General features: G+C 47.6%; 1 protein-coding gene across 1 annotated transcript; it reads left to right on the top strand.

The window, feature by feature from the left end:
* The first annotated feature begins 1,103 nt into the window (after window positions 1-1,103).
* LOC120517522 lies at window positions 1,104-13,179 on the top strand. Its single transcript, XM_039739910.1, has 6 exons — window positions 1,104-1,206; window positions 5,718-5,877; window positions 9,548-9,719; window positions 10,359-10,482; window positions 10,800-10,946; window positions 12,052-13,179. The coding sequence occupies exons 1-6, from the start codon at window positions 1,175-1,177 to the stop codon at window positions 12,389-12,391; spliced, it is 975 nt and encodes a 324-aa protein (XP_039595844.1). The 5' UTR covers window positions 1,104-1,174; the 3' UTR covers window positions 12,392-13,179.
* The last annotated feature ends 600 nt before the right edge of the window (window positions 13,180-13,779 follow it).

Here is a 13,779-nt window from a genome sequence, read left to right on the forward strand (position 1 = left end):
GCAAAACCTGAACTGATCCTGCGTTACTGCAGGCATCAAGAGACCTTTTAAAAACAGGAGCACGCGGGCATTTTATAAATCTGTTGTTATTATTATCAGTGCGTGACTCGTTACCTTTTTCATCCATCCATCTTGCGTGTCCTATATCAGGCGCAAGGCAGGAACGATCTCCAGACAGGACGCCATCATCATCACAGGGTGAACACACACACACACACACACACACACACACCAGCGCCAACTTAGCATTGCCAGCCCATCTAACCTGACTGGGGATGAAACCCACATGGGCATAGGAAGATCATGCAAACCCCCAATTTCCATGTTGTGAGGCAATGGCACCACCGTGCCACCCTGTTACAGATTGAAATAAATCAAGATTCAACTTTCATATAGATGGTCCTCAATGTTCAGTGTTCAGGGTCCTCTGTGACTGCAGGTTTTTATTCCACCAGTTTCTCAATCAGTCAGTCATTGTTCCCTTTAATTGATCTCATTGTTTAATTCGATGATCAGTTTTTTTTTCCTTTTATTGCTACTAATTATGCAAAATAAGACACAAACAGCATGAAAGGCACTATATAATAGATAGATGTGTAAATACAGTATGTGAAAGGCACTACATGATAGATAAATAGCCAGACTGTGGCCCCCCAATGCACAAAGCCAAGTCCTTGAAGTCAAGGAGGACCACACAAAGAGCCCTGGCCTCCCCTTGGAATACTTTTGGACGTCCAGGCCCCACACGTCTGAATGAGTACCTGGCCTCACAAATGCTCGCTTGCCATAATGGACGCAGACACACAGACGAGGCGGCCCCATTTAAAACACCAATCCGCCTAACCTGCGTGTCTTTGGGATGCCTAAGAAAACCCATACGGACACGAGGAGACCATGCGGACTCCACAAAGGGAACTCCCAACCAACAGCCAGCCCTCTTTTTTGCTCGACTCTTTTTAAGCTCTCGGTAATTCAAACGTTAATTCGCCGGCACAGAATCAGCAGCGGACGTGAGTGGCGTCTTCAAGGGGTTGCCATGGCAGCTGAGTTTGTGTACCTCTGGCGCGTAGGGAGCCCTGCTGCGCAGTCGCACTGGTGCACCATTGATGCTGATCCAGGAACCCTCGTGTGAGGAACGAGATCGAGATAATTCGGCAGAAACTGTCCAAGAAGGATGCCCAAGAAAGTCAAAAAAGTTAAGAAGCGGTAAGTAATTCGTATTAAACGAGGAGGCGCTGCTGGCGTTTGCGGCGGGTTGTCTGGTCGCCTCTTGATTCGAATTCAGACTATCGGCGTCGTTTCCTTCTCTTAAGGGCTTAGCCCCCATTCTTGTGTGGTCGATGACTGGATGTCTTAAGGGGGTGTCCCCCATGGATCAGGGGCTACAGCTTCTGAAGTGCACCCCCCTATCCCCACATTAACAGCTCCACTAATTCAGACCAAATCAGCGGGTCTACGAAGCGGTGCCGTATGGTGCTGTGGTTCTGGATACTTCTCGTCTGATTGCCACCCGCACGCCTGTCCCAGCGGCTCCGACCAGGCAGGTGGAGGGAGTCGCGCACAGACGTCTCGGTAAATCAATGGAAAGCCGTACGCTGCTGTTCATGTTTCATATTCTCGTTCTCACAAATTTACTTCATGTCAACGCGGCACAAATCTGCCAAAGTACTCCGGAAAGTTTGGTGCGAACGCCTCATGGTGCAGATCGACAGTCCGTGTGGGTTTTAAGTTACTCAGGCGTCATTTTCTTGGGGGCATCAGTGGTCTACTGATTTAAAACCAAGGGTGTCACCCGTAAATAATTCGTATATTTTATATAGCGCCTCCCCAATGGGTGTGCACCCAGTTCACAACCAGCAGTCATCTTTATACAGCATATCTGAGACCTCCTCTAGCATCAGTCTGGCGCCCCCTTCAGTCAGTGGCCTTCACCTGCTTATAAATGAGTTGAACTCCAGACTCATCGCTTTATGTAATTTCGCTTTAAGAGCGCATGACAGCTACACTTGCACCATTTTCAAAGTCGAATTTGCGCCAGCTTGTTTTGTTTTCTAAAATAGTTGGGGGCTTTTATCGGTCTGATATATTTAAGAAATGGCTAGTACTTTTAAATAAAAATACATGAAAACGTGTAAGGCGCAGACGCCGGTCACGGCCTCATTGTCACCGGGTCGTTAACAAGTGGGGGCTTGAGTAGCCCCCTGGGGCAGGCAGGGGTCGGCAGGAAACGGCGTCAAAGAAACCTTTCGAAATATTAAAGGAGATTGTTTACTGTCACATACGAAAAATAAATAAATAAAAAGACTGAGCAGATTAAAAGATAGCCGAATGGAAAAGCTGCAACCGTAGTGCTGCTGGAGTCTCAAACCTGCTCACCCCGACTGAAAGTCATTCGTTACTTCGGCAAATCTCTTCAAATATGACAGGTCTGGACACCGTTAGAGACCGAAGTCCAAATGAACTCCTACTTGTTGTCAAGCAAAAGTTCCATAAAAATGTGCATATACAGTACAGGCGAAAATAGCAGGGCGGCTAAATGAGCGGACGCCGGGGTCATCGACAGCCGTTTCACTTGTTAAGGGTCACGGCAGAAGTGATGGCGACTCTCCGCTTCAAGTAATTAAAGAAAAAAAACACAAGCACATGTCAGTCAAGTGATCGAATAACTCCAACTGTCTTAACAATCCACTAAAAGCCCCTCGAAGCCCGTATGGAGACCGGGAGTGTGGGAAGCGCTAACCTTCACTTTCAGAAACGGCGGCCGCCCGTGTCGCCTAACGGATTGACCGCCTCTCAGTCCAACCACACGCTTTCTAAACCTGAACTCTTTGACGTTGACAATTAATGCAGAATGAAGATTACGTCGTTGTGAGCTTTTCTTAAGTACACCTACAACGATTTTTTTCTTCTGAAAATGAATCCAGAAGGCAAGTTCTTTTACGCACAACATAAACTTCAGAAATGTGCCGCAAACTAGGAAAGTCTCATCGCTCTTCCGCCAGCAGGGGGCAGCAGAGGACACTTCTTGGATTGTAATCAAAGTAACGAGACGCACTGAAATTAGAGAAGCGCTTAGGAATTCCAGTCACCATTTATTGAAGCTGCTTAATGCAGGCTCGGCAGTGCGAGAGCGTCGATGGCAGATTTACTTGAAGCCTTTGTATTAGCAGTTTGTTTTAATCTGTTGCCACTTGATGTAATTTCACGTAATCCATTCATCTTCCCAACCTGTTTATAATACATTTATTTTAATAGCGCCTTTGCCATCCAGGTCAGGGTCACAGGGCATCTTGAGACAAAACAACACCTGGACATGGCGCCAGTCCATCACGGGGGAAGACGCTCACATACATCACACTCATGCCAAACACATTAGAGCTAAATTAGCAACGGCAGTTCGTCTAACCTGCATGTCTGTGGGCTGTGGAAGGAAACGTAGCAGACATGAAGAGAACATGCAAACGCCACGTAGGGAAGACTTCACTTTTATGTGTTCCTTGCAAGATACTAAAACTGCGCAGAATAACGCGATGACACCAGTGCACTGAACAATCCGTCTGTCCTGTCTTATCTATCTATCTCTTATATAGCGCCTTTCACATCTGTCTATTCAGTGCATTTCACATTGTCTATCTATCTATCTATCTATCTATCTATCTATCTATCTATCTATCTATCTATCCGCCTATCTAATCCCGCCTACTACACCAAATTCTATCTATCTATCTATCTATCTATCTATCTATCTATCTATCTATCTATCTATCTATCTATCTATCTAATCCTGCCTACTATAACAAATTATATCTATCACTCTAATTATATAGTACTGTCTATCTATTAATTATATAGTACCTTTCATATCTATCATTTATTATATACAGTAGTGCCATTTCTATCTATCTACCGACCTAATCCTGCCTACTACACCAAAATCTATCTATCTATCTATCTATCTATCTATCTATCTATCTATCTATCTATCTATCTATCTATTATATAGTGCCTTTCTATCTATCTATCTATCTATCTATCTATCTATCTATCTATCTATCTATCTATTATATAGTGCCTTTCTATCTATCTATCTATCTATCTATCTATCTATCTATCATATAGTGCCTTTCACTCTATCTATCTATCTATCTATCGCGCCTTTCACTTCTGTCTATCTAGTTTAGTGTCAGCTGTAAATATAATTTTTTTAGTTACACTTATTCATTTTTTGAACCTGACTTCTATGTGCAGCGTACATTTTTGTCTGATTTATACGTTTATTTATGTTAAGATAAAGCCCCCCAGCAGTGGCCCCTATAGGTTTCATCTCTGAATACTGAAGCCCCCCCTCTTGTAACCTGATGACTTATTAGATCTCATTAATTAAAGAGTCGTTGAAATGCCGACATATGTTAGTTTCTATTTATCAAATAGCTTTGGATGTTTCCTCAGAAGCCCCCATGTTAGTGAAGCCCGACCCCTTCATCTCCGCCCCAGTAAATCAGTTCTCGTCCTTTGGCACCGGAGTGCTTGTTCCCTTCTCTGTCGTGTCTTTTATGATGGCCTCCATTCTCAGGTGTCTCCCTCCAGGACTGTGGCTTCTTCCCGGCTTCAGATTCCATGACTAAACGTTCATTCTCATTTTTATGCCTTTGGCATTTTGCCGTTTTCTTTTAGAGCACCAGGCTATGGCGTGGCGGCTCAATCCCGTGTGATTTAGAAGATCATTCTTCTTGATATGAACATTCATTTGACGCACTGTCGCCTTGAACACACCGTTTCAATTTGAAAACTCTGGGACTCGTAATAAAAAGCAGCCCTGCACCTGCCACAGACTGGGAAGCCAGCAGTCAGACGTGATTTCCTGCGTCTGGACAGCTTGAAATTCTGGCTTTGCTTGTCTGTGTCCCCCCCGTCCCCCCCTTACAGAATGAGGAGCACTCCTGGGGGTCCGCCAGTCCACAATGTGAAACGTCCAGCCCTCCACCCCCATGTCGTGAGTGGTGTGTGAGGCAGAAGCCGGCAGACGGTCCTACCATCGAGTTTCTGCTGTTCCCGGAGCGATGCCAGTGTTGATGTTCCAGGACTGTCGCTCACTTTTAACCAATCGCCTTAAAGGAAGCCTCTGACATCATAGCCCAGTTTTCCATCACAATTTTAGAACTACAGGTACGTTTTATTAAAAACAAGCTGCCATCTGCCTCAGTTATAAGTTTTTGTTCCAACGGAGTGCCAGGGCAGATTTAACATCGGGGTGTGCAGGGTGCACTTCAGGGGACCCATGACAACAAGGGGCCTTTTCACTGAGACCCCCCAACCCACTCAATGAAACAGTTTAGTGTGCGTGAGTGCAAATGATCACATGATCTTTGGCCCCACCACTGGGGGGAACCCACAAAACACACAGCATATAGCCACTCTTCCCTGGGCACTCGATAGATCTGTGCCCAGCTGGCTAATCCTTTCAGCAATGAGCTGGAAGAAATGGAGAAACAGGAGATAAAACAACAGGGCCTTGAAAGCGTCTGGATATTGTCAGGCATCTTCCCTCAAGACTTTGATTAATCACTTTTGGCAAAATCTGTTCCCATCCCGGCCACTTCCAAGTGCTGGAATTCAAATGTAGGACTCGGGGAAGTGTGAGGGTGCAGCGCTGCTCACTGTGCCACCCTTCCTTTATGTGCAGCATTTTGAAATCTCCTTTTTTTGTCTGTTCTTAGCGTCTCCTCTGACGTTCAGCAATCCAGTGGTGTAGAAGATGCGCCGTCAAATCTGGAGAGCAGCAGGGATCCACCACTGGCAGAGCCAAGTGACCAAGGAATAGCGAAAAAGAGGAAGACAAAGAAGAAGATCAAGCTGACCAAAGAAGAGAAGAAACTGGTATGAGGGAGCCTCTCCTGTGTCCTCTGGCATCCTGGGACTTGAGCCCTCGGAAGACACATTTAATGTGGAAGGGGTGATAAAAAAAAATGAGGATAGATAGATAGATAGATAGATATTGGTATAGTAGGAAGGATAAAGAGAGAGAGAGACAGATGAAAGGCACTATATAATCTATCTATCTATCTTGTCTACTATACCAAATTCTCTCTCTCTCTCTCTCTCTCTCCTGCCTACTATACCAAATTCTATTTATTTCACTCCCTCTATATATCCTCTCTCTCTCTCTCTCTCTCCTCCCTCTATCTATCTATCTATCCTGCCTACTATACCAAATTCTCTCTCTCTCTCTCTCTCTCTCTCTATCCCAAATTCTGTTATCTAAGTCACTATCTATCCCTCTCTCCATCTGTCTATCTAAAGAGCAGAGTCCTCACAGTGCGACCAGCTTTGTCCAGCCTTGTGGAGCAGATGCGTTGGGTTCAGGTGGGCTACCACAAGAGGACCCCTGCAGTCCAGGGCCAGCCCCTCAGGCAGGTGTGGGACATGTGCTGGTGCTTTTTGTTGTTGACGTCTCGTTTTTCATCTTCATAGTTTTGTTCCAAAGAGGCTGGCGGTGATACAGAAGGTCAGGGGGCAGGCCAGCAGGAAATGAGATGTTTGCTTTTTATTGATTTCCTAAGCTGCCATGGAAGGCTTATGGCCTCCAACTGTCTGCACACGCATGTGTGTTGCTGTGTTTGCTGAGACGGTCTGCTGTGAGATGGAATTCCTTGTTGATGTTGCTGTCTAGAAGGGTGGTGGTGGTCAGCGCTGCTGCCTCACAGGTGCGGAGTCCTCACTTCGACTGGGTGGAGTTTGCAGGGTCTTCCCCATCCTGTTGTGTCCCCCCACACTTTTGAAGAGGAACATGCTTGGTTGAGTGGCCAGGAGAGTAATTACCCCCATATTGAGGAGAATGGGCCCCGGTTTCCTATGCGGTTACATGAGGATGAAGAGGGGACGCTCAGTGGCTGACTGGCACAACACAAGTGACGTCCTGACTGGTGGAATTAACTAACGGCCTGCCGAAGTGTTCTTTGAAGTTAATCTCCTTGTGCAGCGAGTCACGTGGACTTAAAAGTGGCAAAGTAAACCTGCTGCTTATGCCACGGGCTTCCAAAGCCTCAGGGTTTCTGAATGCTTGACTGGTTCATTAATGCAGAACGAAGAGCCAAAGGGCAAGAGACCTGGGCGGTCGAGTGCCTGGAATCTTGTAGGCATCATGTCAGAACTTTCTGGAAAGACAAAACCTCCTGAGCCTTTAAAATGCATCCCTGGCCGTGGAAAATAATTAACGTCATGTCAAGCTGTACGCCCGCTGCAGACCATAGCAGGTTAGCAACATTCGACAAGTGAGCCAGTCAAGTGAGGTGTGTGTTTGGTGTTCTTCAAGCTGCCTCTCCATTCAAATCCATCGTATTAGGAGTCTTGTGTTCTCCGTTTCCCATGAAAATGTGAAATTTATAAAGTTTTTCTTGCCCATCTCTAGAAACAACGTGGGGTAAGTAATGGGCACAAACATGATCATTCTTGGCAGAGCATTCCTTTGACCCCCTGTCTGGTGCCATCCTGCAGTGCCATGTCTGTTGACCCAAACATTCCATGCCAATTGAACGGGTTTCCTGCATTCATTGTGATGGTTTCAGGGCCAGTCCATCTTAAAAAAAAAAAAGAAAAAAAAGGAAATGTGTCTGTGTGTCCATCCAGTTGCTGTGTCTCTGTCATTCCAACGGATGGCGTATCACAGTCATTTTACGAATCCCATACCAAATGGCATATAACAGAGGCCTATGCATCACATTTGTCATTCCAGCAGATGGCGCATAACAAACATTTGTGCAAATGCATTTTATTACTAGAAATGTTTCTGCTGCGCCATCTGTTGGCATACAAATGTGATGCATTTTATTGCTACATGCATTGCAAAAATACATTCCAACAAAAGGTGCACTGCAAACGTTTAACACTGAATAGGCTGAGCTCTATGTGGGCGGTTTAAATTGTAACCCATCTTAGGCGTGCAGCGCAGTTAGTGGCATAGAGACACGGCAACGGGCACACAGCACTGCAAACGTTAACGCTGAATACGTCCAACAGAGAGTATCTGACAGATGGGCAGAAATCAAATTCTTCACTTTAATAGAAGGACAAGTGTTTGCATGACTGTGTCTGTCTGGTTGCAGTGTCTCTGTTCTACACCAACTTTTATGGGATTCATCAAAGAAGTGCTAGCGTTTTTGATCTGCCATCTGTTTTGCCACAAATGCAATGCAATGTATTGGTACAATTCTTTGTGATGCGCCATCTGTTGGAATGATAAATGCAATGCATTTTATTACTACATGCAGTACAAAACACATTCCAATAGGTGGTGCCCTGCAAACATTAACACTGAGGTCTATGTTGATTATTTAGATTTGAACCCATCTTAGATGGGTAGCACAGCTAGTGTCTAGATAAAGTGGCACTTGAGTACCAGTCCCATTTATATTGTGTGCTGCCATCTTTAGTTAGTTACCAGTTACTGCTTAAGGTTCTTTATCTCCATCAGTTTTGCCCTCTTTGCCCAGTTGTCCCAGGCAGCTTATTTAAACTGGTACATCTTTGTAAGTGCCAATGAGCTAAGCATTTGGATGTGCCAGTATTACAATGCTGAATTGTACCAAAGGGCAGCTCTGCAGCGTGGTGTCCCCCATATGTTTCACCTTAATGGTACCTCATCCACGATGGCAGTCGCTACAGCATACAGACTGACCACAGATGACCAATCATCTACTAATACAACGTTACAGTGTGTGTGTGGTCCCTCCGAGCAATCTGATTGGTCGGTTTGACTTTGGTGTCATTGGTCAGTTTGGAGATCAAAAGAGGAAGTGTGAGGCACACGAGGCACACAGAGAGTCGTCTTCAAGGACAGGAAGGATTAAAGCAGACAGGAGGTGAGAAAGGTGATTCAAAATGACGGAGTCCGAGAAGCTGGCTCTGTGGGAACGTGCTTGATATTTGGTACACGCTGGCCAAGAGAGGTTCAGACACTCGAGGATACCAAGGAGGGAGGCGCTGAAGGTACACACGGGGCAAGAGAACCTGTCATGGACAAGTGTGAAATGGGCACTTAATGGGTTCAGCCCTCCTCAGCCAGCAGAGCCCCTCATTCCTGTTCTTTGTGAACTCAGGACTCTTCACCGCTTTCTTCTTATCCACTCTTGGCCTGACTGGAGGTTCAAGGTTTTGATCTGCTCAACGTCAATGCATTGTATTACTACAAACGTTTGTGATGCACCAACTGTTGGAATGACCATGAAAAAGTGAAAGTGAAAAAAATGCGTCATTTGTATGTGACATGTGAGCGGGTGAAGGGGTCCTGAAACGTCATTGTGGCTGGATGGCAGACATTTGTGGTGAAGTCAGTGAGGGCAGAAAAGCGAAAGCGACAGAACGGCTTCAGGTTGAGGGTCAGGCGACTGGGCGAGTGTGAGCAGCACGTCCACGGTGACAGCAAAGCCATCAGCCGCTGACAGTGACGGAGTAGAGCCTGGGACCCTCGGGGCAGACAGACAGACAGACAGACAGGTGTGCCTGAAACTGCCCTTCTTCATTTCATTTGTTTTTTTGTTGTTTCTGAAAGGCAAAACTGGAAAAGGCCAGCCAAGACTTTCAGTCCAATAAAGAGGAGTTTGGGCAGTTCCTGGACCGGATAGATTTGTGGCTTCAAACTCGTCACCAGCAGGTGATGAACCTCTTTGGGAACTACGACCAGAACGGCACTGGAATTCTGAGCTGTGAGGAGTTCAAACTCGGTAAGACGTTTATCTCGTGAGGCGTGCGGGTCACTCGCACTTTGTGTCCTTGTCACCGAGCTTCCCAGTAATGCTGCGTTCCTTTTACCTCGGAAGTTGGGCGCCTCCAGGAAAGCCTGCTGTGCTTACTCTTTTGGAAGACAGATGAGCAGCGAGCCAGCGATGTGAAGACGGGCGGCACTGTGTGAATGGCTAATGGGGGTGGGGTGGGGGGGCTAATAAACCACCTCATACTACAAACTTCACGTCTGTCGATGTGCGGTGCGGCCATCTTGGACTCGGAGGTCGGGGATGGCGGTGAGTAGGAAGTCCGACTTCCCAGTCCAATTGGAACGCAGCACAAGATTTCTTCAGAGGTCCCTACTATTGACTAAAGGGTTAAGCTCAGAGTGTCCCCTTTTGCAGGCGAGCCTTCGATAAAATCGATTCTGGACTTCCGACTGCAATTCTTTATTTGACGTTTTGGGCTTTGGCAGCTTGGCAGTTGTGTATCTTTGGTGTCAACTTGACATTCTTGTCTCCTGATGCATTTCTTCTCGTTTTTCCCCATTTCCCAGTCCATGATGGTAGGCTATGTTGGTGTCAGCAGTGGGATTTCGCTTGGCGTTAAGTAACCCTTTGTGTCTTTGTCTGTTTGAGGCATGAGGGACCTGAACATTCCCTGCACGGAGGCCCAGCTGTACACCCTGACTCGGCTCCTCGATCAGAATCACGACTCCAGCATTGATTACATCGAGCTGGCTGCCAGTCTGCAGAGAGCCAGGTATGCGGTCCAACTCTGGCCTTTCTTCTTTTAAGTGAGAAACGCCGGTAATTTTGAACATTTCTGATTTCTTCTTGGATTTTGTCTCGCCATTTGGCCCCGTGACGTGCGTACCTAATTTACAGTCGCAGGCAGCCAAAGTCTGACAGAGCAGGATGGCATCCAAGTGACACCATGCCATCTGTGAGCGCTGGTCGCTGAAGGCCCTCACAAGGCTCTGACTGGCGTGAACATTTTAAGCACTTCAGAGCAGCTCACGCCTGACCAGCTAGTGCTGGATGTGCCACGTCACAAACTCTGATGCGTTACTTTGTCAGATTTGCAGATCAGACGGCAGACGAATACAAAGAGGATGGCCTGGAGGAAGAGGACAACGACCAAGCTGAAGACACTTCGGCTGAGATGGACTGCAAAGTGACCGAGTGTGACCGGGAGTCCCTGAAGCTTCTGCCAGGTCCACCAAGGTACGCTTGTGGTGTTGAGATCTCCAGCCGTTGGAGCACTCGGGCGTCTGTCTAACATGTCATTGTTTTAAGTGGTCCTCACAATCCCTCTGCATCGACACGGTGCCACTCCGTCCCCATAACGCCCTTACGCAGGACGTCCCATAAAGATCTAAGGACCACTTTAACTCTACTGATTGTTCAGAGTGTTGAAACAAATCATTCATCCACCCATCTGCTTTCTAAACTGCTGGTCTAGTTTAATGTCATGAAAAGAGCCAGTGCCAATCCCAGCATGGTACATGTCCTCATGTATGGGCACAGTGGGCACTGGCCAGCGGAGCTTTCTAATGCCTCAGTGTGGTTCTGTTTTGCTATTAAAACAGGGTCCCCAGCACACTACTCGGGCCCTACTGTGATGCTCGTAAGACTGCATGCGCTCATCACAGCTGTACCTGTGTCACCGTCATCTTTCTGTCACCTCGGACCACTCTGGCCATTCCCTCATCGTCCACAGAACTGCTGCTCACCGGACGGTTTTTGGGTTTCTCTGAGTGAACTCTTGGGACGGTTGTGGGCGAAAATCTCAAGAAGATCAGCAGCCACAGAAGTCGTCAAAGCAGCCCATCTGGCACCAACACTGATGCCAACGTCCCAGTCACTGCCATCTCAGTTGTTCCCCATGCTGATGTTTGATGTGAACACAAACTGAAGCTCCTGACCTGGCTCTGCGGGATTTGTGTTGCTGCCACGTGATTGGCTGATTAGATAATTGTGTGGATAAGCGGGCGCACAGGTGTCCCTAATCATTTGCCCAGTGTGACCCCCAAGTGCAATGAGGGGCCTGAGGGCTCCATGCTGGACGCTCCCTGGTTTGGTTTGGTGGACATTTCTAAACGTATCGTAATTCCTCCTTTTATTAAAAGATACTCGGGTGCTTTTGCAGTTAATGAGCCATCAAACCCAGGCACGGTGCCAGTCCAGCACAGGGCACATTCACAGCCGCATCCACCCACCGGGCCAACTACGAGTCAGCAGTTAACCTGACAGGCACATCGTCGGAATGTAAAAAGGGAAAGCGAACCAAAATGAGAAAACGTGTCTTATGTGTCTTTTTGTTTTTTAGGTTTCTCCTCCTGAGGCTCCGGCTCATCACTTTCGACAATGCCCACTCCCATCCTGGCCACTTTGAGTTAGTGGTCCGCTCGGACACCCAGGTGTACGGCCTTCTCTGCAGGATCCGAGAGAAAGTGGGCATCGAAAGCACTCAGCTGAGCGTATTCAGAGATAAAACATTTTCCGAGGAGTCTTTTCTTCCACCTGACCAGGAACTGGAAGAATGCGGCTTTAGTGGCGGACCCCGGCATTGCCCTCCTCCGGTGACGCTTTACTACGACTATAGAACGGAATTCCGGGGCTGTCCAGTTGTGAACTGCGACTACTATTTCAATACTCGCCGACGGTAAGGAGCTATAGAGGTGGGGATGGCTCCTCGGGGGGCTGTCAGTTTTAGCTTCCAGAGGTGGGCACAGACGCCACGGCTATTTGTGATGAAGAAGACGCCTTTGTCTGTGTGCACGTCTGCCATCATGGACAGGGCGCTTCATAGTGGATTCGGGTCATGACAGCACGGGGTGGTAAGTCTAAGCCCACTAACCCTTTGGGATCGGAGTGGCGGAGGACAGGTGGGCGGAGACAGGCCTGGAAAGAAGTAGGGGGTCCGCGAGGTACAGTACATCATGGGGGTGGGCTAACAAGGAAACTCGAGCTCTCGATGACATCCTGGAGCAAAGACCAAGCCGGACCAGAAACTAATAAGACAGACGGCCACCCAGCAGCAAGTGTCTGCCCAGCCATTATTGTCACACGTGTCTTTACTTTGCTTGAATTGAATTTCTATTTAAATAAATGTCATAACTGCCTTGGGTTATAGAATGTAAATAAAAGAGGGAAGAAGAGACACGAGGAAGAGGAGTTGGGCCATTCTGTTACGGTCACCATGATAAAAATAGGGTCACCCCGGGACCCTCCTACGACAAAACACTTGGCATAGTCAGTGGGAGGATTTCTGGGGTATCCAAGCTGCACATCCCATCCACGGGTTTCTGTGTACGAGTCTTCAGATCGTCTCGGACGGAGAAGAGACAGCAGGATCAGGAAAGAAGACGACGTCAAAAGTACACAGGAGGATCGTGACCAGGAAATCAAGGCACGTACCTCGAGAGGAACCAAAATCAAAAGGGCCAAAAGGTGCAAGACCCCCAACTACCCCAGGACGTGACGCGATATGCGTGGACACCTTAGACGTATGAAGACCTTGAGGAAAATCCTAGCTGTGGCAAGGTGGCCAACCATTCTCTAAGATGGGTGGTCCCATGTAAAGAAAGGCCTGAAAAGCCCACCTGGCTTACCGACTGGGGACCCGACCCGCGTTAGTGCTCAGGAGACACGTCAGTGGTGGAGCTGATGAAGGCCCCTGCACTCCAGGAAATGCAGGAAAACTTTCCTTTGGGTTCTAGTTGACAACTTCTCCGAGTGGATGGAAAGGTGTGCCCTATGAAGTGCCAAGGCAGAAGAAGATCTTCGATCGGGGGGTGGCAAACGTTGTGCGAACTTGAACCCTGAAGTTCCCCCTCAGAGGTCTCGTCCTGTAGCTCAGGGTCTCCCCAGCTCGCCCAGTTCTTTCCAAATTGTTTTTGCTGCCATTTGTCAAAGTCCAGTGTCACGTGGGTCACCCAGTTCCTCTCCCGGTGAGCCACCTGTGTTCCCAGTGTCTAAACCCAACTTCAGTGTCAGATGACTAACCTCTCGGGACGATCCACGTGAATCACGTCATCTGCACCCCTCTGATCCC

The sequence above is a fragment of the Polypterus senegalus genome, chromosome 17 (assembly GCF_016835505.1).
Source record: "Polypterus senegalus isolate Bchr_013 chromosome 17, ASM1683550v1, whole genome shotgun sequence".
Lineage (NCBI taxonomy): Eukaryota > Metazoa > Chordata > Cladistia > Polypteriformes > Polypteridae > Polypterus > Polypterus senegalus.